Source organism: Fragaria vesca, linkage group LG7 (genome assembly GCF_000184155.1).
Source record: "Fragaria vesca subsp. vesca linkage group LG7, FraVesHawaii_1.0, whole genome shotgun sequence".
Taxonomy (NCBI): domain Eukaryota; kingdom Viridiplantae; phylum Streptophyta; class Magnoliopsida; order Rosales; family Rosaceae; genus Fragaria; species Fragaria vesca.
In genome coordinates, this window is record NC_020497.1 from 22,591,503 (window position 1) to 22,616,207 (window position 24,705).

Here is a 24,705-nt window from a genome sequence, read left to right on the forward strand (position 1 = left end):
TCTAGCAGTACGTATCTCTCGTGCACTCTTCTTCTCTCCATTCTCTCTCTACGTATTTCTGCTCTTCCCTCTTCAGTCTTCTTTTTCTGTTCTTCTTTCTTCATATGATCAATAGTGATCATCTCTCAATCTCTATCTCAATCTCTCAATTCTCTCAAGTCTCAATCTCTTCGTTTTATTTCATCACATCATCTCTATTCTCTTGGTCTGTTTTTTCTTCATCTCTCAGTCTCTCAATCTCTTCATCTAAGCTACATCCACTCTCAATCCTTTTCATCTCAGATACAAATGTATTTTTCTTAATCTCTTAATCCTCTATTTTATTCCCAACATAAATTGCATTTTGAAAATCAGATTTGGGCATTTAGGGTTATGATTTGGGAATTGGGGATTTCTCAATTTGGTCTAACTAGGGAATAGGGATAAGGGGTTAAGCTAGGTTTATTAAGAATTTTACCTATTGTTGATGATATTTTTTTCCGCTCACCTAACTTTTAAACCCTAGATCCGCCACTGGCTCTCCTCTTTCGATTTCTTCTGTTGCGGGTACGATTTTAGTTGATTGTGAAATCTGAGGCCCTGTTTGAAGCATTAAGCGGAATTTGGTTTTTTGATTTATGTTGTTTCGGAGTTCTTTAATTTTGATACTTTTGACTATTAGGTGCATCACCATAGAAAGTTTACGTCCTAGATCTGTTAAGTGCGAGTATTCCATAGATATTGTTGTTTGTTGCTAAAAGCTACCAGACTCATGTTATAAGGTACATGTACGTACGTAGATAAGTTAGACCTAAATTCGTTCGATACAAAAGTATATACCTAAATTTGTTAGATACAAAATTATAGTAGGTGTTTTCAAATGAAAATATCAAACTACCAATTAATATATAGAACTTGTTAACCTTTGAAATTAGTTTACTTGATGTATCATCACATGCACTAAACGTACTGAAAGCGAATCTTCCTGTAAAACCATTGATCGAACTCGGAAATAGTAGTACATGACTTTCAATTGGTAACAAGATTCTAAGAGTGATACTCGAGTTCCCTAGCTAGCTTCCTTGTGATCAACCTATGAAATACAACAACAACAACAAAATTCAAGCCCACCCAGTTTAAGAATATTCCTGGATCCGTCACTGCTTTAGCTAGTGCAAGATGTGCCTTGGTTTGTTAAAACATACGGTTTGTACAATAACTTGCATTAGTACATCACCATGATTAAGATGCTACATTTTCCGTTATCATAGGCCATAGCCCTATAATATTCCCAATTTCCCATACAAGCTTAAGTAAAAGACCTCATGATAAAAGCCTAGATGATTCCCTCAGAAGAACAAAAACTGAGACCCCCTCATGATGTGCCTAAATATTATGCTGAGGAAAGAAACACACTAACCCAGACCCCAGGACAAAACAAAAGTCGAAAAACAATTTGGGCTACACACGTTAAGTAGAAAAAACGAGACAGGTTTTGGTGTGTGTAGCGTCATAAAAAAGAAAAAGAAAAAAGAAGCCCCTCTTATCAAAAAGCCACGTGGCATCCATCACAGACTGTCCGTTCTGGTGGAGATAAATATGTAGGGCTTCATATTTCATTACTCGCTCGTAGATTCAAGTTGAGAAGAGGAAGAGAGAAAGAAAGAGAGACTGCCAGAGAGATGGCCTTAGGAGTACCATCGACTCCGTTGACGTTCGTAGCGCACGGGCTCGGGGTCGCGGTTCTGGTTCTGGTTCTGGTCTGGTCTATATACTTCCGAGGTGGCTTCGCATGGGAAGCTACCAACAAGAACCTCATCTTCAACGTAAGTCGACCTCTCTCTCTCCGTTTCTGTTTCTGGTTCTGTTTTCATTTTACCGGCGACTGTTTCTTCCTCTGGAAAATGTCTTCGTCTAGCTTCTATATTACTTAATCAACGGCCTCTATAGACATATATCTTCATTCTCAAGAATCCATCATATGGTATTAGATACCCTTTCATTCTCTTCTTCTTCTTCCTTTTTTTTTTTTTGGTAAAATAAATCAATAATCATGGAAAATTAGTTTATTCGCACCTACCTTATGTGACCCTTATTCCATTTTTTTTCTATGGAGGAGGTGTTTTAAAAATAATTGAGGGGATTGTAGAACATTATTGAACCAAGTATGTGGTTGACACAAGCAGGCTCGTGTTTTGCTTATGGTTGAAATTGTGAAACTGATGCCTCAGTTTCGTGTTTACTATTTTAGTTACTTATACTTATCTGATTGCTCAACCCTAAATGGTTAAATACAGGTCACTGAGTACCTACCCTTCACATATTTCACCTACCCTTCTAACTTATTGTATATTTTTTGTTTTTTTTTAATAAATTTTCATAGAGAATGATGTTTGTCTCTCTACCCTTCTAACTTAACATTCATCTATCTACCATACTCTCTTTGAACCTTTTTCCTTTCAGGGTGCCATGCTTAGTTTGTTTTGTGTAGAATATCAGATAGGTTTGGAAAATTAAACTAGGTAGGGAAGAAACGTCCTGGCCCTGCCATGAAATATGCTATCAAAATTATATTATATGGTCCCCGAAAAAATCACATTCTTATAAATGCTTTGATGTTTTTTTTTTTTGAAGAATAAATGCTTTGATGTTGAGTGCTACAAATTAAGTAGCTTGAAAATTAATTATTTTTAGCTATTTGTTAAATAGATAAATCAGTGAAACACGTGGGCTAGCCATCTATCATATATTTTTAGAATTTGGAATCAAGTGGACGTAATCAATGGATTAGTAAGCATAGGGTTTGTTGTTATCTGAATTTGTAGCTATCATTTTACAATTGAGTGTCCTTTTTTCTCCCCATTTGTTTTTTTATGGAAGAAAAACTAAGATGGGCAGTAAAAACAAAAGAAAATGCTTGGTTCTATATGGTTCGTAATGTGTCACCTATCATTCTATTCTGATCCTTAATTTTCTTTCAAATTACAGCTCCATCCTTTTCTCATGGTATTGGGATTAATTATCCTCGGAGGAGAAGGTAGGTAGTAAAAGCATTTTATATACACAGTTTTCTGGCACATATATAAGATCATGATCAATTTGATGCATCATTTTTGTGTGTGTTCCAGCCATTATCAGTTACAAATCACTTCCTTTGAGGAAAGATGTGAAGAAAATAGTGCACCTGGTTCTTCATGCTATCGCACTAGTACTCGGCATAGTCGGCATTTGTGCTGCATTCAAGAACCACAATGAGTCTGGCGTTGCCAATCTTTACAGTCTCCACTCCTGGATTGGCATTGGGGTTATTTGCCTCTATGGTATTCAGGTACATAATCCATGCCAATATAGGAATCTGATCAAAGGAACTTAGGGTTTTGATGATATAACATTTGTTCTTTGTGGACATGGCAGTGGATATATGGGTTCTTGGTGTTCTTCTACCCGAAAGGAAGTCCAGGACTAAGAAGCGAGTCAGTTCCATGGCATGTGATACTGGGGCTTCTCGTGTACGTTTTGGCCGTCGGCAATGCTACCTTGGGGTACTTGGAGAAGCTGACATTCCTCGAGAGCAGTGGACTCGAAAAGTATGGAAGCGAGGCATTTCTTGTCAACTTCACTGCTCTGGTTACAATATTGTTTGGGGTCTTTGTGATATTCTCAGTCATTTCTCAGGCTCCTGTGGATGACGACAACAGCTACTCAGAAATATGAATCATATATTAGCCTACATGATATTGATGTTGTTATATAGTGTTAATTGGACGAAGTCGATCGCCATTCTTAAATGGCGTGAACCTGTAGAAACAGATTTTCATTGAATCATTATTGATACAACCTTTACATTATATATGCACTACAACAATAATCTTGCTGCTATAATCTTGCTACTATAAATCTACAATTACGACTCTACACCTATGATATGTATTAAATGCAAAGATACACAATAAGTGTGAATGAAATCAATTAGACAGATAATGAGGAAGAGATTGAGGCATGATAGGAGGAGAAGAATTATTAACTCTAACACCCCCCTTTAAATTGAGCGGCACTGAACGCACAAGTTTGCCACAAAGAAGATGATGGCGTTGCCTGTGTAGGGGTTTGGTAAGGAGATCAGCTGGTTGATCTACTGATGGGACAAAATGAACTTGGTGACTCCCAAGTGCGACTTTTTCACGAACAAAGTGATAAGGAGTCAGCAATAGACTTCGCATGCCGGAGATACACATCAACAGGTTGGGATCCTTTCTAGAGCTCAAGGAGTTGCAACTTGAGACTGGAGGCACTAGCATTGGATTTCTGGAAAAAATGGCGAGCCAAGCAATCCCAAACCTCTTTAGAGGTGTCATAACCAACAGTGAGATCAGAAACGCTGTCAGTCAATGAGGTAATCATGATATTGAAGATCTGTTGATCCGTGGTAAACCATTTGACATACTCGGGATTAGGGATGGTCTTGGCTGGAACAGTCTCAGTGGCAGTGGTCTCGGTGGTGAGAGAGGGCGCAGGGATGGAGCCATCAACATAGCTCCAAAGGCCAGCACCATTGAGGTATGAACGAATTTGACGAGTCCATTTAAGATAGTTGGTTTCAGATAATTTGATGAATTGGGATGTGTTTTGAGAAGGGTTTGTGGGGTTGGCAGCCATGGGAGAATGAGAGGAGGAAGACTGGAAGAGGAGAGACACTGAAAAGGAATGAAGAGGAAGGAAAAGGTAAGGACCTAGACCTAGGCTGATACCATGTAAAGGAATCTTCTTTGTGGCAAACTTGTGCGTTCAGTGCCGCTCAGTTTGAAGGGGGGGTGTTAGAGTTAATAATTATTCTCCTCCTATCATGCCCCATTCTCTTCCTCATTATCTACCTAATTGATTTCATTCACACTTATTGTGTATCTTTGCATTCAATACATATCATAGGTGTAGAGTCGTAATTGTAGATTTATAGCAGCAAAATTATTGTTGTAATGCATATATAATGTAAAGGTTGTATCGATAATGATTCAATGAAAATCTGTTTCTACATGACAGAACCAATAACCCATGGAGATCTATATATCATCATCTGTGTAGAAATTCCTACATTCGGGCTCCAACGAATCATAACGTAAATAAAACCAATACAAGCATGGAAAATGGCACATTGCCAAAAAAAGCGATACTAATAAAAGGCTGCCATGTTTCTTACATACTTTCAATTCGTTTCCTACTTTATACATAAGATCGAGATGCTTATGAATTTTTCTCTTTCAAAAAATTTAGGGAATTGTAAGGGTGTATGTGAAAATATATTAATTCATTTTCCTGCAACTAAACTATGTATTATTTGTTTGTGCACCAATACCAGTCGTTGAAATTTTTATTTTGTGGTGAAGAGAATGTTCAACGTTTAGATATACCAGCAAGACACATCGATCAACTCCATCGTATGTCTACGGTCTACCTCCTCTTCATCAGAGATCCAACTATTACCACTATCTACCATATATGATATATCCACGAATTAAGGATATGATGACAACTAAAATATGAGTTTTGATATATTGGTGGCTATCAAGTAGCTGTGATGCTGATGCACACCCCTGCTTCTGAAATTAGTTTAGCAAAAGGATTATTCATAATTAATGACCAAAGTAAGCAATGATCGAGATCGAACTGCAACTTCTTCTAGCTTATATGAAAATGGACTTTTGATTTTACAAGTCATTTTAAACACAAGACATTTATAATGTTGGTGTCTTGTGTCAATAATATCTTATCGTATTATGTCATACAAATTAACCCGATTATATATTATGGATGAAAACTTAAAATAAACAAAAAAGAACTGTGGTGTGGTTTCTAGATTTAACCTTTCTTTCATTCTCACAAAAAAAAAACAAAAAAAGAATTTAACCTTTCCCGTTCGACGGTGTTTGTGACTGCTGGCTGCTAACGTGTCACGTTACTAAGTAACCACGTGGCTCACAAAGATTCCGTTACGGATACGAAGCCCAGAGAAGAATTCTGGTACTTGATGAGCTGTGCTGACCTCATATTTCTTGGCTAAATTGCATTATCTCCTGATTTTTGAATATCTATATATGGAAACCACTGGTATTTTGTCTTTTTTTTTTTTTTTGGAACAGATGGTATTTTGTCTCTTAAATAGGTCTACGCATATTCATATTCACCTTGAAAACGAAAAGATCAAAACCCTAATTGCTAAGACAAAACCAACAATGAAAGTCTATCTCGATCTGTCATGAAAATAGAAAGAAACATCATCGTTTGAATATTGAACCTCAAATTAATACAACCTTTTAAGGTTTTTTAATCACTCACCTGGAAAGCTTACTCTTTTGTTAATCAAAATTTATTGCATTACTTGATAAAAGATGAACAGTTATGCTGGTTTATCATGTACAATAAGGTGGCATCAAAGGGTTGCTATCCCATGATATTCAATATCAAGTTAATAGATACATGTAATTCTCTTAAACGAACATTACGTGTTTCACTAACTCAGTACATGTATCATGTTTGGTTTCTACTTAAACTTCAATACGTATCTTAATATGTCAACATGCTCATCAATTACTTTAGGAAACAACAATTTTAGCTTTTTGATATGTATTCTATTTGATTTCTATATAGGAATTTGGTCACACTCCAATGTTTCTTGCTCAAAAAGTATGCCAACTCACAATAGGCCACTTGTAGTTATCATCCAGCTAATAGGGTTTCATTTTCATATAACAGTTACCTTCTCTCAACTAATAATATCTGTACACAATCTCAACCTATATCTCTCTCTGATGCTTTTGCTTCTATATTCTTCATAAATTACTCTACACTACAGTGAGCTCGTTCCCTTTTCAAAGCTTCCTAGGTTGTTTCTTTCTCATCTCTAGCTCTCTCTAAAACTTAAGTGACAAAGATGGCACAGTCAGAGGAGCCCAAGAAGCTAGAATCAGAAACACCCTCGGATCCTCCTCCAGCTCCGGCCACACCTGCAACATCATCAGAAGAGAAGCCGGCGGTTGAAGAAGCTCCGAAAGAGGAGTGTAAGGAGAAATCACAAGAGAAGGCGCCAGAGCCTGCAGATGAGTCGAAGGCTGTTGCTATTGTTGAGAGTATAAATTCTTCCTTTACTTATTAATTAATCCTCCTTTCCGACTTTAAAAAAAAAAAAAAGATTAATCCTCCTTTCACTTTGGTTTTGCTTTCATTTTTGTTAAAGCTTTACTTTATTTGCTTAGTTGGTAAAGAAAGCAAATCCTAGACTTACCAGTTTTTGTTCTTCCCCTACTGATAATCATCTTATTCTTGATAGTTGATGACTTGGGTTTACGGGATCCTGACATATTTGTATGCATGGAATTTTAATTTGTTTTACTGATTTTTAATTTCTTGGTACTTGGTAAATGACAAAAATTATTCTCCTTTGTCCTTTTTCTTGATACCCTTTTGCAGTTCAGCTTTAGGTTCCTTTCGGTTATGTTATGAACTTTATTGTTGAGGCCTTGAGGGTGATTTGATTTTGAAATCTTTGTTTCAAATTTGAGACTAGGAAAATTTCATTGCCTATATTTTCTTTCTTTGTTAACCCTTTATATCACAAAGTTTAAAAGAAGCATTACTTTCTTGTGCTAATATAGAACCTTGTGAACCAGCAGAAGAGAAGAAGAGCAAGGAGGTTTCGGATCGAGGTGAGTTTGATTAATTTCATTCCAGGTCCTTTTCATTACTGCTTAATAGTTCTTGTGCACGTTACTTGTATTATTAGGTTCAATTAACATGTTAATCTTGTCGTCTTCTTTTTCATGATCACATGTTAATCATGTTGTCTTCTTCTTCTTCTTCATGATCAGATGCTGTGCTTGCAAGAGTTGAAACAGAGAAAAAGATATCACTAATCAATGCATGGGAAGAAAGTGAGAAATCGAAAGTAGAGAACAAGTAAGAGCTAGAGCTTCTTGATTCTTGAGAGTTAATCGCTAATCACATTTTGAACACAATCTTTGCCAATATTTTTATTTGACATAGTTTGTAATGAAATGAAAATGTATGATGTTGTTGCCATGTTGGTGAACAGAGCTCATAAGAAGTTATCTGTTGTTGGATCATGGGAGAACACCAAGAAGGCAAGTGTGGAGGCTGAGCTAAAAATAATTGAGGTAACTAAGAAAAATTTGCTCATCTGACATGTAATCTTATTGTGGCAATTATTTCGTGTTCGAACGTTTTAGCTTAAACAAATTGTGTTACAATGAGCAGGAAAAATTGGAGAAGAAGAAGGCAGAGGCTGTGGAGCAGATGAAGAACAAGATAGCTTTGATCCACAAGGCTGCAGAGGAAAAGAGGGCACTGATTGAAGCTAAGCGTGCCGAAGATCTTCTCAAGGCAGAGGAAAATGCTGCTAAATACCGAGCCACTGGAAAAGCTCCTAAAAAGCTCCTAAGTTTTTTCTGAAGCTACATTGAACTGAATTCAGGTCCACAAATTGATTGACAACAAGAACAAGAACATTTGAATTAGTTATTTGTATATTTCATTCGATTGAGGTACATTTGTTTGTTCACTTGTAGATGTGTTCGTTTCTTATGTAAAATGGGGGAATTTGTCAGTGTCACATTTTATTTTGTGAGTAGTGTGATAAGTACCTGTGTCTGTATTTAAGCTCTCAATTCTGCAGAAGTGAATTCATAAAGTTTAGCCATTTATGAGGCATTTTAGTGAACTGTTGGGTTAGTATTTCATAATTGCTTGTCTTTTTCATCTGGATTTAGCAAGAGACATATGGAAAGGAAAAGTTGATTTGGTTGCACTTCTCCAACTGATTTGTCTTTCTATGTAGTCAAATACTGACCTTTAACAACCATCCATAGTGTCAACTTTACCCGCCATTACTGGTGATAACACCAGCAATAACTTCATTTCATTTCTCTTTGTTCTTTTCCAGTCCTCCTCACAATAAAACATGTTAATGAGGCTTTTCATCAAATGAAGCTTATATGGTTGGAAAATGGAACTGCCTTTTTCATATACTTCAAATCTTCATATCCAAGAAAACTAGTGGAGATCAAGGACAGATGATATTGGTGCCTTGACCCTCCGAAATAGAAGCTTTTTCCTTACACCACTCATGCTAAGACCTGGTGAAGATGACCGAGCTACTTCCAATGTGGGTGGTGCCAACTTTTCAGCTGTAAAAAGATGCTAAAGCTAAATCCATTTGATTTGCTTCGGTAGCCAAGTTATATATAATTGCATATAGACCAGCTAAGAAAGAAGCAATAGGTGAAGGTCCTAGGAAGGGGGGGGGGGGGGGGTGAATAGGCCCTGACAACTTTTTGCTCTATCCCGCTTACAAGGATAGCAAAGATTTGGCTATCCTGTTTGCTGTGAGACTAAGTTGTGAATGTAAATATGCGAATACTGGAAAGTAAAGATATAACACCAGTATGTTTTTTACTCGCAGAAACCCTGCAACCAGGAAGAAAAACTGCGTGCCTCTAACTCCTGAGAGGCAAACTTTTCCACTATTGTAAACACACTTCTTACAAGACTCACAACTCAGAGGATGGCACAACGCCTAGTCATACTGCCTAGTCTACCACTAGCACTCAACTGAACTTGCTCTCTTATCTCTCAAGTGTTTTACACATAGGGCTATGCTAAGCTTCAAAGCAGAACTTAACTAACGCCTTTAGCTAATTCTCTAAGAAGACTTCACCGGGTTGCATCACCTAGACCGCTCTCAAGGTATGCATGAACAATGAACAATGAAATGGGTTTTGAAAATGTTTTGGTGCTCAGCTCTAAGATTTATAATCAACGAGGAAGACTTAGAGCAAAGGAGCAAAGGAGCAATAATGCTAAGACTCAAGGGGAGAAAATGCAAATGACAATTTTCAACAACCAAAGAGTATGAGGAGCAGAGCCTCATATATATAGGCAAAGTGCAAGCCATGAACGGGCAGGCACAATTGCCAAATCAAGATGGCTTCATATTTGGGCTGTAGTGATTTGTCTTCCTGAAAGTAGGACAAAAAGGGACTGACAGATCCAACACGCCTAAAGCAGAGGCAAGGAGAGATTTTCCCAAATGGGAATGAAGCCAACAGAAAAAGACAAATGGTTTTGAAAAACTTAATCAGTTTGGTCAGGCACAAAGACTCTACAAAACCACTTTTCTTAAGAGGGCATTTAGGACAGCTGATAGCTTGGGCGGTGGATCACATGGACTAGCTGCTGACTTGGTTTGTGTATCACAGAAACCCAGCTGGACTCAATGAGGCTCTAGTCATGTGGTCACGGGTTGGTTTGCCACACCATCCTAGACTGACTTGGAGCCTAAGTACGAATAAACTAATGTTTTGCTAAAAGGATTTGAGATTCAAATACTTAACAACTGAAGCAAATACATTTGAATATACACCTGGACAGACTCAGAGATCAGGATAGATACAAGCATGGGTATCATCCAATCTAGGATGACAAGTGAAACTGCCATTCTCAGTGAAGAATATGTGATGCATATGCACATGAACTACCTGATGCACTTGAGAACGGTCAAGTCTTCAATCTTCACTTGAGCTATCTTATGTCTCCAGGACATGAAGTGCGGTTTGTGCCTTGTGTATTTTGACCATAAGGAATTGCCAATAAATCTTATACCAACAATAGGAAAGAGGAGCAAATCAAATACAAGACATGAGTTGAGACAAACAAAGAGTGGTTTTATGTGTATCCAGCAGCAAATTCACATGCAAGAATAAGCACTATGAAATCTCTCACTAGCAAATTCACATGCTATTATAAAGAAACATAGTAGAGGTTACATTTTCACCCCCTTACATATACATCACATCATTATGCAAGGTAAAATCAGTAACTAAATCACCCTCATATATAAAATCAACAAACCCAGTTCCTGGAATCAGATCCTGAGGATCATATCGAAATTCTGAGTTCATTATGTCCCGCGTAGACGGACCATGATGGAAGCCACTAGTGCCAAATGTTGCCTCATTGTTGTATGTGTAACTTTGCCCAAGGCCATGATCTGCTCGCGGATTATAGTTGTGTTGATCAATGCCAATATTGTTTCCAATGCTACCCCCTTGAACATGGTCTAGTGAAAGCCACTCAGCAAACAAAACCCTTGGCAAGGGGCTTGGTCTTTGACTTTGATTATCAATTTGTGGAGCTAATGTTGGTGATTCATTGTAACTTGGAATTTGGGTGCTTGTGAGTTTTTCAGAACATGGTGAATGCTGATCTAAGTTATGATCAGAGCTTGAAGTACTTGTGTACTGTGATTTGCTTTGAGCTAGTTCCATTTGATCTTGATCTTCATCAGCTTTGGCCACCTTCTTCTTCAAATAAGAATGCCAGAAGTTTTTTATCTCATTGTCTGTCCTTCCAGGCAAATGTTGTGCAATCTGAGACCACCTAAACATCATTCATGACCCAGAAAGTTAATTACCCACGATTCCGAAGAATCACTTCTGTCAATTTTATAAAAACTGTTAAAAGTTTGTAGTACTTGAACAAATGCTTACTTGTTGCCTAACATACAATGAAGGTTGAGGATTGTCTCCTCCTCTTGTTTACTAAATATCCCTCTCTTTAACCCTGGCCTCAAGTAATTTATCCACCTTAATCTGCAGCTCTTTCCATTCCTTTGCAAACCTGTAGTGAAGCTTGTATTATATTTTCTACATGGCTATACACACACAATTTAATTACTAGGTGTAAAACAATTATAGAGAAAAGTCACCATCAATCGCTTTTACTTAGATATCTACGTCAACAATTTCTATTGTTGTTGACTCAGAGAACCTTCTTACTAACTCCAAAAGACTAAATGGATGAAACAGTTCATCATGAAAAATTAGTTGATTATTTATATTTGAGCTATAGTAATCAGTAACCAAAATTTACATTGAAGCAGATAGGAGGCTGATCACATTTCTACAGTTACCACTTACCAATTAGAAAGTAACTTAAATTCTAAGCACATTTAAGCAAGCAGTAAAAGAAGAACTCACCGGCATTTATGGGGACAGAACTCCAGCAGCCATGGCCATGTTTGATAATGTAGTTTCTCAGCCTTTGGTCTTCTTCAGGTGACCATAAACCCTTTCTGTGCTTTGGTTTTGGCTTAGGACTATCTGATGACTTGCACCCCATTCTGACTACACACGCTTCGACTTTACGCTGTGTTTATCTGAATTGTGAGAGAAGGAGAGATAGGTGTTTCAGGAGAACTGAGCTTGTTTATGGACAAAGAGGAATGAACAGATGACCTCAATAGCTCTGCTACTTATAATAGCTAGCAATGATTAGTTGAAAAATGCTCCTTCAAAGAATGAACAAAAGCATGGACCTTTTTGCTTGTTTTTTAATTTATTTCAAAGGACATAACCTATATATTTTATGATGGGGTTGTATTTTCATATTTCATCAAGAGATAAGCCGAGTTCATGGTTTTAAGAAAGTCACTGTACGCACCCCCCTAATTGACTTCTAAGTCTGTGTACCTATTGTGTGTATAACAGGTTATTGTGTGCATAACAGGTATTAGTTTGGGAGAAGAGTTGGTTTACAAATTACACATTGTACTTTGTTCCCATTGTTTAGGATCACAGTAGGTTTTATATGTTACCACTTGTGTATTGCATCAATTAAGAATGAACTGGTTAGGCTTGAAGCACCATCATAAACTTACTACATAAACAAATCAAAGTTCACACAAGAAACATGCATGCATGGGATTCACGAATCCTTTTCTAAACTTTGAGATAGTACTGTGATATCTGTAGGGCTTGACTGAAGCTGGTCTTTGGATTATGAACTTAAGTTCTTTCTTCCGATTTGTTCGGATCATGCTTAGCCATGTATTAACAGTGTTATGAATCCATATTTTCTTTTGCTCTCACATCCTAGATAGCACACAAAAAAATCTGAGTAAATTATCCAAGAGCAGTCTTTACAGACATGTTTTTACAGATGCATATTTAAAACCTTTTCTTCTAGCTTGGTTGAAGTAAAAGAAGAGAATAGGAAACGACCAACATGCTTATGTCAAACACTTGAATCACGCTTGAGATTAAAGAATATATGCAACTCTGTCTTCCTAAGGATGACTCATGAACATGAGTGTTGACTTCACATCAAAATCGTGAATCTGCAGGAAACTGCTAGTCATATTTAGCTAGAAGTAATTTGAACCATATAAAGGAAAGGTTTCTGTATATCTGATGAGGCACAGCTAAGATAGCTTTCATAGGGCACAGCTTGTGATTGATAGTATTGTCTTAAGATGAACCAACTTCTAAGTTCTAACCCTGATTAATGAACAGCCAGAAGCCGCCATCCTAAACTTAGAGAAAAGCTGTTTCTGCTATCTACTACGCAAGCTTATGATGCTCTTGGGGAACCAAGTGATTCACATTAAACTAATATATGGGGAAACTATTTTAATAGCCTCTCACTCTCTAACCTACCGACATTTTTTTCCACTTGAAAAAGAAATTTGGGATTAGGGGACTGGTTTTACTCTAATTAATGGAATTGGATTCCTGTTGAAATTGATTTCAAATACTGAAACACTGATTGATTGGTGTGGTACTATAAAGAAATGCAAAAAGGGACAAATGGACAAAGATCAAAGGCAGACAGTATTTCATCTGTTGGATTATTCGAAAATATCGCTTCTGTCAAATTGTGATTTGTCATCAGATGAACCAATGAGTTGATGATGATGGTGAACTGATGATGATGATCAGATGACTATTACACAAAGAAGCAGAAGCAATTATTTAGCAATCTCTGTTTTTATTGGAGAGTGTATATAAATGACCAATTCATTCCACTCATTTAGTATGATGGAGTAAGCACATGGCCAATATATTCTTTCTAAAACTCCTTGACAGGTTGTATTTTTACATTTTAAATAGTGATAGAAATATGGTGCGATATAAGAAAGTACAAGAAATATTAACAAGCATGGCTATTTCCATGGGGGAGGACAAATAAAAATCATATCTTTTTGCCAACCCAATCTCCCCAAATTTGTCAACAACTGAAAAAAATTGGGTTTTCTTTGGTCTGGGAAGAACTAGCATTGTTTTCCCTTCTAACTTATTCCTATTCTGCCTATTTTGCAAGAATTTTCTATAATTCTTCAAATGGTTAGTATTTGGAAAGAAATCTGGTAGAAATTCACCTTAATTTCTAAAACTGAAAATGGCTGATTCTGTGAGCACCTTTCTTCTGTTATTTGTGAAAGGATTAGTAGTTTCTCAGAGGCTGCAAGTTACTTCAATATATAACAGGCTCACAGCTTTGCCTCCTAACTCTCTGCATATTCTTTGAGACAAGATGGAATCACTAGCTAGCCATTGACCTAAAAGATGGTTCTCTCACTTCTCTGCATAAAGTTATGCAGGTCTTCAACTGCTTCCTATTTCTTTTTTCTCATCATCTCACTTCCTTGTTAAGGTTGTAAGATTCTTCTTTCAGATTCTTATATGCTTAATCAATCAAGTAGAGGAAGCTCTACGTACTTATCTTAACAATACCTGTGCAAGTTGTTTCAAGTGGATCATCAAGTTGCAAAGTATTGAACTATTCACAATGCAAGTATGAACCGGCACATTGATAAACTATCATTTCAGTTTTCTGTATTATAACCCCTTGAAATTAAACCAAGAAATTTTTGTCCTTTTCCTGTTAGTCAAACTGAGTGCTTGAGTTAAAAGAATAAGATGACACCTTATTATATATGCAGTATCAGCAATACTATATCCAAATCAAGTAAATTACATGATACAATATATGCTAAATATTGAATTCATCTGAAGTCTCCATCATCAGAGTTCAAGGGTTTAAGGTTTAGGGTGTACGTTACTTACTTTTATGATTGCTCCATTGTTTTATCTCCAGCAAGATCGATGTACCTAACTAATCCCACCAAACCTGTTCGATGAAAGAAAAGGGTTCTAGCTACTTTGTATACACAAAGTTGAGCAGAGAAATTGTTTGTTCATTGATGCTTTCTAGTTAGAGAACATTCTGAAAACTGTAATCTATACAAGGCTGCTTCTGTAGAAAGTGATGAAATTCTCAAAGGTAACATGCATGGTAAGCTTTTCTCATATTTCTGCCGTAAGGCTTCAGATTGTTTTGCTTCAATACTTTCTATCCCAACTTAATCCTGAACTTTATGTACTACTTATTCAGTTCACACCTAATATATACAATTCAGATGCTCTTTGTTTTAAGCAGATTGTATTTTCCCCCTTGTCTTTAACATCGATTGAGTGCGAAAGTAGTTTCTTTTTCCATTTTGTTTCTTTCAATATGTCATGAATAGATGGCCGGAGACATTGGCTTCATGAGTTTGGTCTTTTTAAAGTAATTGGTGCTGAAACATGAGCTTCCAACAAATTGACAGCGAGCAAATGATTGGATCATTCGTTAGCTTTTAGTTCATTATGTTCATTGGCCAATTTAAATAATTGACTTAGAATAAGAGAAAAAACAACTCAAGCTATGACGCGTATCAGAACCGTCATACATCGGTTGATCACAATTGTAAAGTAAATTCAGAGAAAACTACCTAAATGCCAAGTTCTTGGAGATTAAGTTTTGTTCTAGGAAAATGTAGCCAAACATAACTATCAGTATGCTGTTCCCTAGAGAGAGGTAGCTGTATATGCTTAAGAATTCTGAAGGTTCTGACTTTTGTTAGAACTTTTTTTTCTTTTCGTTGTTTTAGAACTTCTGAATAGTGTTATGACAAACACGCAAGAAATATTAGCTAGTGAGGAATGAATATCTGGTTTTGTGAAACTTAAATTGATTCCAGGAATACTAAAGTCAATGACTTGTGAAGGAGTTGGCTTTACACCAAGTTGAGAATGTTTTTCAATAGAACCCCTGTGTCTACTCTTCATAGTACTACTAAATGAAAAGAAAAACAAATTGAAGAGAATAACCAAGAATCAAACTCTACTTCATTTCAAAATGTACAAAGAAATCTGTATAATATTTGATACTTGCTATTCTGCTGAGAAATATATACTTGCTAAACTGATTGCGAATCCAAGACACTGAAACAAAGTAGTTTCATTGCACTAATCACATCGAAAACTACAAACTACAATCACAAAAAAGTCTAAGAACAAAATCTTCTATATATCATTTGATTCTCTCCAATACTTGTTTATCCAATCTTTCTCCTTGAGCTCTTCCCATTCTTCATTGTTTCGAATTGAATCCCGCAAAGCATTTTTGTCCCCATACTTCTTTGTATAAGCAGTTTTGGGGATACAGAACATCACATGCTTCTTACAGATTATTGGCTTCAACTGCTGATCCTCTTCCTCGTCCAAGCTTCGAGTAAACTCTCTCCATCGATCCTTGTTTTCGATAGGCATGCGTAAAGGATCGGAATTTTTCTGGGTAGAATTGCCCTTAACGAATGTGAAGTTCTCATTCGACTGACGCATAGTTGACATCTTCTCAAAACTCATTCTCACAGAAAAATTTGAGCCAAATGTTTCGGCAAGATTTTCGAGGAGGAACTTGTCTGAAACTAATGATTTGTGAGATGCAGAGGAACTTTGCCCTGTTGCATTTGGAAACTAACCCCTATTCCTATAGGAGTTCGGAAACTATTCACTATCCCTATTCCTATTAATTTGGGAAACATAAGTTTCCCGGATTAATTTGGTAATATAAGTTTCCCTGTTTAATTTGGAAAGACCAAGAAACGACCTGGAAACCTGCAGTATCCTTCCACTCGGAACTTGGAAATGAGGATAAAGCAGCCGTTTTTGGGCATATTAATTGTTTGAAGTAAGTTTTGGGTTTAGGGTTTAATAGAAATTTCAATCCACCAAAATGCATAGCTAATCGTCTTCACAAGCCGAAAATATGGCTTTTATGAACTCATCAAGATTCTGTTCCCTATAGAGGGGTAGTTGGATATGTTGAAGGATATATTCTAAAGATTCCGACTCTGTTCTGGTACTTCATTTTGTTGGTTGTTAAATGAACTTAAATTTCTAGGACAATCATGCAAGGAATACAATGGAATATAGACATATAATAGGTTCATGAAACTTGAATTGATTGTATGATTGAAGTCAATGACTTGTGTTTTGGGTTGAGGAACTTGGCTGAACACCAAGCACCAAGCTGTCATTCTCCTTCATAGTTCACTGCTAGGGGAATAATTACTCCACTAGTCCACTGCTAGAACTAACGATTCAATATGAAATTGGATTTCCTATGATTCGTTTTGGTTAAACAAAGTCGACGTGATCATGCAAACACAATTTAATTAATAGAGATGGTTCTTGTTCTTATAGAGTTTCAAATGCTTTAGTTGTTGGGATTCTGCGTATATTCTTGTACACGGCAAAATGGAATATTTTCTTCTTGTTTCTAATGCACTGATAAACCGTCCCTTAAACCCTGAACCCACAAGCAAAGTTTTCTAAAAAATAACAACAAAGAGGCAAAAGTGAATGTCATGGCTTATTCCTTAGAGCTCAAACTCTCAAAATTACTACCACAATGCACATTCAAACAGTTAAAGCAAATACATGCCCTCATTGTCACTACCTCACTCCACAAAGACATCCAAACCTTCTCCAAATTTCTCCGGCGAAGCACGGAGTTTGGAGCGATGGAGTATCCCAATCTCGTGTTTTCTCAATTGGGTCCTCAGTTGAGTAATAACATCATGATTCAAAATGCCATGATTAGAGGATATGATGGAAATGGGTTATTTGAGCAGTGTCTCCACCTTTTCGATGAAATGCCACACAGAGGACTCAAACCCCATAACTTTACTTACCCATATGTGTTGAACTCGTGTTCTAAATTGGGTTGGTTCCGAAAAGGCAAACAAGTCCACTGCCGCATTGTAAAGGGTGGGTTTGAGTCCCATCCATCAGTTGTTCATGCCCTTTTCCATTTATATGTCAAAATGGTGGATTTGAATGATGCCCGCAAGGTGTTCGATGAAATGTATGTGAAGACTATCGGATTATGGAACCGCATGATTTCGCTCTATGTGAATGCTTGTGATGTTCAGAGTGCTAGGAAGCTGTTTGATGTTATGCCTGAAAGGGACATTGTGTCATGGAATTCAATGATCACCGGCTACGCTGAAGTAAGGGATGTAGGCAACGCGAGAGATTTGTTTGAGCGGATGGGCGAGAAGGATGTTGTGTCATGGACATTAATGATCAGAGTGTATGCTGATGCAGGTGACCTTGTCACAGCGAGAAAGATGTTTGAGACAATGCCTTGCAAGAATGTAGTTTCATGGAACTCTATGATTTCGTGTTACACCCAGCATGGACAACATGAAGAAGCATTGAATCTCTTTGTCCAAATGCAATCAAGAAGTGAAGTACCGGATAATTACACGTTTGTTTCTGTATTATCTGCTTGTTCGCAGTTGGGTGCTTTAGAATTCGGAAAGTGGATACACTACTTGATTGAAGACTGGTCTCAGTTTGGAGCCATTTTGGGGACTGCTCTTGTGGATATGTATGCAAAGTGCGGGGACATAAATAGAGCTTTCACACTGTTTATCAAGATGGGAGAGAGGGATGTGTTTTGTTGGAATGTTATGATCAGGTCTGTAGCTATCAACGGAAGAACAGAGGACGCTGTCAAGATGTACTCATTGATGCAAAAGAAAGGGTTGAGGCCGAATGACTTCACGTTCACCGCTGCTCTCTTTGCTTGTAGCCATGGAGGCTTAACTAAAGAAGGTGAAAGAATCTTCTATTCGATGAAGAAGGAATTTGGGGTTGAACCTAAGCTCGAACATTATGGCTGCATAATCGACCTACTGAGCCGAAATGGTCAGTTGGAGGAAGCAGTACGTCTGGTTAGGGAAATGCCGTATAAGCCCGACATAGCAACATGGGGATCTTTGCTTGGCGGTTGCAGAGAAAGAGGTCACCTCAAGTTGGCGGAGGAAGTGATAGAGAAGGCTACAGAGTTGGAAGCAAATGAATCAGGAGTTTATGTGCTCTTGTCTAACATGCATGCCTCAGTGGGGCAATGGCCGGAGGCTCAAAGTGCAAGAGAGAAGATGGAAGAAAAGAGAATCTGGAAGAACACAGGGCATAGTAATGTTTTTGCTTCTTAAAGTCTTGCATACATATTGATTGAACCATTTTCCAAGCGATGTAAATGTGAAAATGACGAGAAACTCACACACCTTATTTTATATCAACTTGGTTATAAACTCAAGAAATAAGCTCTAGCTGGCAAGAAATAAGAAAGCTCCCTCTCTCAAAAAGAATTCATTCTGTCACTAGTCACTAGTACTATGGCTTCAACATTAGCCTCGTCATCACCATCACCTTTTCTAGCAAGCAAAGCATTGGCTTCAGCTACGCCAACTAGTATTTCACGCTCAGCCAGCTTTCCTTCCCCCACCACGTAGGCTGCCGGCGCTGAGAGCTCAGGCCAGTGGAGATGGCGGTGTTGACGTGGCTGTGAATCAGGGTAGTAATAACCAAGGGACTCAAATGGAGAAGATGCCTAGTGCTAGAAGGTAGGCTGTGAATGTTTCACCTTTTGGAATTTGGTCTACTAGAGACCCCTTGTCGCTAATGAGAACAATGCGCCACATGCTGGACACAATGAACCGTATTTTCAAGGACACTATGACCCTCCCCGGCACCAGAAGCCGTTGAGGTTCGTGCACCTTGGGACATCAAAGACGATGAGAATGAGATCAATGCGGTTCAGGCATGCCAGGACTCTCTAAAGAGGATGTCAAGGTGTCCATTGTGGATGATGCGCTTGTTATGAAGGGTGGGCAAAACAAGGAAGAGAACAAGGATGATGCATGGTCTAGTAGGAGCTGCAGTTTCTACAACACACGCCTTCAGCTTCCAGATAACTATGACAAGAGCAAAATGAACTCAGAGCTCAAGAATGGTGTTCTCTACATTGCCACTCCTAAGACCAAAGTGGAGCGCAAGGTCGTTGATGTAGAAATCAAGTGAACCAGATATATATAGCACTTCTGTTTGTTAGTATAGGCCTGTTTAGCTTGTGAAATTGGAAAGCAGAACTAGTACATAGAAAACTTGTAAGAGCCGAAAAGCGTGAAACCTTAACTTTGTAAACTTCCTAATAATAATAGTAATCATAGTTTCTGTTAGAAAAAAAAAAAAAAAAAAAAAAAAANAAAAAAAACCAACATCACTTCCACTAATGGAGTACCCCTCCCTCACTTCATACATCTCACCACTATTGGCGGCTAGTTCAGGCGCAGCTCAGCACTTACAGTCATAAGCCTTTTCGCTTGTGGCATTTGAATAGGTATTAAACTTAAACTTGACACAGAACAAGAACACAAAGCACAATCCTACATTTATCAGCCTTGTATCTTAAAGAAAACACCTAGAAAAACTTTCATTTGATCAAAGGCGAATTCTACAAAGATCAATACATGTCAGACAGCTTCTCAAGATGAAATCTATGAGAATGCTGTGAAATGCAAGATGCAAAATGTTACAAGCTGCCGCGTACACCCTACATACATCCTTGTCCTACCCAACATTACAAATACACTGAAGCACAAGTAAGTTCTGCTACGACATTATAACCACAATAATCTTGGAATAACACTATTACAACTAACTATATCACTCCCCAGTTCTAACAGAAACTTAAGGAATGTTCCTTGCCAGGAAGAAACAACAGTATCCTTGCTGTTAAGACTAAAACTACAAGAACTAGCACATCACAGAATACATAGTTCAAAGAAAGTTTCAAGAGTAATGCAAACCCATTAGCAAATAAACGTAATGACCAATATAGATAGATAGACCATATCACAAGTTATGCTTCAGCCATCTGGATAGCTGAATTCCAAACTAACCAACTCAAGTTAAGCAACGAAAAAATGTCCAGATCTTCAGCTCTATCAGTCCATGCAATGATAATAAAGATAGGATCGTCATTATATTGGAAGTTCCATCCGGGTTTCTAAGTTCCATGCTCAGTTCATGAACTGATCATGTTGAATTGGAATCTGGAAAGCTGCTGTGGAATTGTAGATATAACAGGCCCATATCTCTGCAATTGAGAAATGTACATCATTAAAAAATACAGCATAAATGAAGATCATACATTAGAAAGAAAGAAGCAAAAAGAAAGAAAAGTGAGAAGATGAAGAAAGAAAATTCATATTTTCGATCCTATAGACTACAGCATTAGGAAGATGGTAAGCGAAAAATCTGGAGATATTTGGTAAGTAGCCAAAGCATCGGAACTCAAAATTCATACTGAACAGAAGTCCAATTCTCAGGTTACATATAACAGGAGCATATGCCATATAATGATCATACCTGAACATTGTCATAGAGTTCAAACAATGGAACAGCAAGGAGTTTTAGGTTCTTGGGCACAGCAAAATACTCCCTCTCAGATAAGTGAACAAGAAAAAGCTTCTTACACTCCTGCATAAAACCACAGGGCAAAATCAGCACATGGTACAGAATGGTGAAGGGGGGAGGGACGATTATGTGAATCAGCAATAGAAAGAATATTCCATGATTGTCTTGTGGGTGGGGTCTGCCATTACCTTAGGTTTTGTTATGTGAGGAGGGCAATATGGATACATTATGGTTTCAAAGTTTGGCCTCCACCAGATAGCAACGCATTCTCCTATCTGCATCAAGGTTCCAAGGTAAGTAACAAGGTAGAGCATGTAGTTTTGGCACGCTCACTGAGGTGTTATAATATATGCTCGTATTCATTACTAAATTTTTAGAACTTCAAATACAATTGGTGGCATATAAAATTGACATACTTCAGCTTCCCATAAACCAATGTACCTTTATGAAAAATTACTCTAAAGAAGCACCTAAAATGCTATTATCTGTCTCATTCCTGCTGCTTCAGCACTTTAACATATCTTTCATTGCCTCATAAAACATGAAACCAACTTTTTTCCAAGTTCTATATCTCATGTTTTCCACTAGCGCTATAAAGCTTATATTATCTCTTTTATCTACATTATGGCAGGAAATAACAGTACCTGCCAATCAGGGACAAGGTTTGCTGAATTGGCACCAAGTTTGCTGGTGAGCTTTCTTTTCAGCCCCTCGATCTCTGCAAAACAACAAGATCCACAGACAACAGAGACAGGGTTCTTCAACAATACCATGCATAAACCATAAAAAATGATGCAGTGAAGGGTAAGATCCATACCATTCTCTCCTGGCTTCAGTCGTCCACCAGGAAGTTTGCAGAACGTGTTTCCAATCTGCAGAAGAAGTATGTGCGGATGATTATGTTCCTGCACCTGCACAACGAGAATTTTTAATCCCAGTCAGAAATGCAAACACCGAGAGGCTTCTAGAGGTGGAAATTCAAATTACAATCATGACCAACTTTTCTCCATCAATCGACGCCATTTATGTTAAAATGAAATAGGCTTAGCATACTGTTGTGAATCACAGAACTTGAATACCAAACATGAACTACTTAGCTAAGATAAACCCCAAACCTCATTTCTTAAGTATTTCCGTATTCTTTCATAGCTTCTGATAACAGAAGAACAAATCCATTGAAATTCTACACTGAAACTATCTTCAATCCTAAAAAACAATCAACGACTCGGTAATGCACAAAGTATTACACTCACAATCATGCATATAAATAAGTCCTGGTCTCAAAACAGCGCAGAAGAACAAAGGATCCTAAACCTATATCAGTCAAATCTCCTCACTCATCTAACAATCATCTTAAACACAAAAACTCAAGCACAACTCTAATCGAAAACATCAAATTGAACACTCTGATTATCTTCAAACAAAATCGAATTACAATTTCACAAACACCAAGAGCATACCAGTAAAATAGCTTCGACGCTAGTCCTCATCCCCTCTTTCATATAGCTGTAAATTCAATCACGAATAAGAAAAAATTAGGGTTTATAAAAAAATTTAAAAAAATAAAAAAGCATATAGAACTTGACAGATACTGAAATTGAAACACTAATCGGAAATATAAGAAACGAAGCGAAGCTAGAAACGACGTGGCGTACTTGACTTTCATGCGAGCGAGGCGATCTGCGACGGAGGTGTCCTTCTCCATCTTGGGCTCTTTGGTCCCGAACGTGTAGCTCGACAGTGGATAGGTGTTGACCATCGCCGACGTCACCATTTCTACAGCTCCGGTGAGATCTCCGGCCTCTGGTTTTTGTTTCTGGGGATTTCGATTTGGGAGTGGGAGAGATTCAAACCCCAGGAACGAATAAAACCCTGGGTTTTTGGTTGGAGTCGCGTTTTTACAGAGCAGTCTTCTCCCGTTTGATTTCCTTGAGGGGCTGCCACGTGTGTAACAAGGTGAATCTGACGGTGTAGGTTTTTTGGTTGACTTTTGACCTCCATGGGCTTTGTGCTCCACAATTGTGCCTGATCATTAATCGTTTATTTTTGAGAAACTTCTAGTGAAAATTGTAAAATGATCCCTTTTTGGTTGATTAAGTTGAATACGGAATTCAAATTTTTTCTTAGAAAGACATGCTTACGTTGAAAGAACTTGCATTTAGAAAAGGTGCGGTGCCTCAACTCTCTTGCACTGCTAATCTAAATCAATTTCATAACGGTACATGTCTTATTCCTTGGGGAAGATTCAAGTTCTTGTCAAAGACATTCTTTTCCTTGTCTCTCAAATTGGTTAAATTTCTTTCACACATGTTCACCGACAAGCGAATTTCGTGGCGGATGTTATTGCAAAACTGGGACATAAAATTGGAACACAAGCTTGGAGCATATCTCTTCCTCTTACAGCTAGTCAGGCATTTTATTTTGACTTTTTAGGTGGTGGTTGTCATAAAAGTTTTGTAATTTGAGGTTGTTTTTCTTTTTATCTTGTCGAAAAAAACTCTCTAGCACTGCTTACATGGAGATTGTTCTCGACATTTCAAAACAAAATTAAGATTATTATCGTTTGGTATGAGAATAGACTTAGCCTCAGTTTGGTATTGAGTTTTTGGGATTAAAATCACTTACACTCATTATTTTAGATAGATTTTCTGTTTGGTAAAATCTTAAAACGTGTTTATCTATAACTTTTTAGTTTAAATAACCACGATTTTAGAAAACAGATTGAGGGTTGCTTATTATTTAAAACTGAGTTTTTAAAAATTGAGTTTTTAAACCACAATACCAAACTCGGAGCGGATTCAATACACCATGGTGTACTTAAACCACTTATGTATATTAACAGAAAAACAAACGGGGTTAGTGAAAAAAAAAAATAGAACTACAGTAAAATCTAAAAACCCATAATGCAGTGAAAACCCAAAACCCAGCCTCCACCCCTTCCTCCCAAGTTCAACCAGAAAAACTCACTCACAAAACCTCACCCCTTCTCCTCTCCGATGGCACCCAATCACCACCATCCACCACCTTCTCCTCATCACCGCCGTCGCTCAAACCTTCTTCAATCCTTCCACCGCCAACCCCTCCGCCTCACCCCCAACCTCCTCACCACGTACAACCACCACCGCCATCACCTTCACCTCCACCTCCATCACCGTCGCCACCTCCTCCACCGTCACCACCTCAACCTCCCTCACCATCACCGCCTCCACCACTTTCACCATCACCGCCCCCACTTTTTCTCTATCACCGCCGCCGCCTTCTCCGACAACATGAGCGACGGCGC

General features: G+C 37.8%; 5 protein-coding genes and 1 pseudogene across 6 annotated transcripts; 3 read left to right on the forward strand and 3 right to left on the reverse strand.

Moving 5' to 3' along the window:
- The first annotated feature begins 1,562 nt into the window (after positions 1–1,562).
- Positions 1,563–3,858, forward strand: LOC101295085 (transmembrane ascorbate ferrireductase 1-like). Its single transcript, XM_004308043.1, has 4 exons — positions 1,563–1,805; positions 2,968–3,016; positions 3,108–3,307; positions 3,394–3,858. Exons 1-4 carry the CDS (start codon positions 1,662–1,664, stop codon positions 3,691–3,693), a joined length of 693 nt encoding a protein of 230 aa, XP_004308091.1. The 5' UTR covers positions 1,563–1,661; the 3' UTR covers positions 3,694–3,858.
- A 375-nt stretch (positions 3,859–4,233) lies between these two features.
- LOC101291777 lies at positions 4,234–4,635 on the reverse strand. The gene has a single exon (XM_004309163.1). It carries the CDS (start codon positions 4,633–4,635, stop codon positions 4,234–4,236), a length of 402 nt encoding a protein of 133 aa, XP_004309211.1.
- A 2,075-nt stretch (positions 4,636–6,710) lies between these two features.
- LOC101295376 (remorin-like) lies at positions 6,711–8,750 on the forward strand. 2 transcript variants are annotated; one of them, XM_004308045.1, is made up of 5 exons: positions 6,711–7,100; positions 7,644–7,676; positions 7,839–7,926; positions 8,063–8,144; positions 8,245–8,750. In XM_004308045.1, exons 1-5 carry the CDS (start codon positions 6,905–6,907, stop codon positions 8,437–8,439), a joined length of 594 nt encoding a protein of 197 aa, XP_004308093.1. In that variant the 5' UTR covers positions 6,711–6,904; the 3' UTR covers positions 8,440–8,750. The 2 variants fall into 2 exon arrangements, with proteins under 2 accessions (XP_004308093.1, XP_004308092.1); XM_004308044.1 differs by having other exon boundaries at positions 6,743–7,100; positions 7,626–7,676.
- A 2,073-nt stretch (positions 8,751–10,823) lies between these two features.
- On the reverse strand, positions 10,824–12,258 carry LOC101292074 (transcription factor LAF1-like). Its single transcript, XM_004309164.1, has 3 exons — positions 12,024–12,258; positions 11,535–11,664; positions 10,824–11,424 (listed from the first exon to the last, which is right to left on the reverse strand). Exons 1-3 carry the CDS (start codon positions 12,163–12,165, stop codon positions 10,824–10,826), a joined length of 873 nt encoding a protein of 290 aa, XP_004309212.1. The 5' UTR covers positions 12,166–12,258.
- A 5,416-nt stretch (positions 12,259–17,674) lies between these two features.
- LOC101292360 lies at positions 17,675–20,024 on the forward strand (annotated as a pseudogene).
- Positions 20,025–20,412: 388 nt separating this feature from the next.
- On the reverse strand, positions 20,413–23,333 carry LOC101295862 (cleavage and polyadenylation specificity factor subunit 5-like). The gene is made up of 7 exons (XM_004308046.1): positions 23,078–23,333; positions 22,883–22,928; positions 22,240–22,333; positions 22,067–22,140; positions 21,611–21,697; positions 21,375–21,485; positions 20,413–21,102 (listed from the first exon to the last, which is right to left on the reverse strand). The coding sequence occupies exons 1-7, from the start codon at positions 23,194–23,196 to the stop codon at positions 21,031–21,033; spliced, it is 603 nt and encodes a 200-aa protein (XP_004308094.1). The 5' UTR covers positions 23,197–23,333; the 3' UTR covers positions 20,413–21,030.
- Between the last annotated feature and the right edge of the window lie 1,372 nt (positions 23,334–24,705).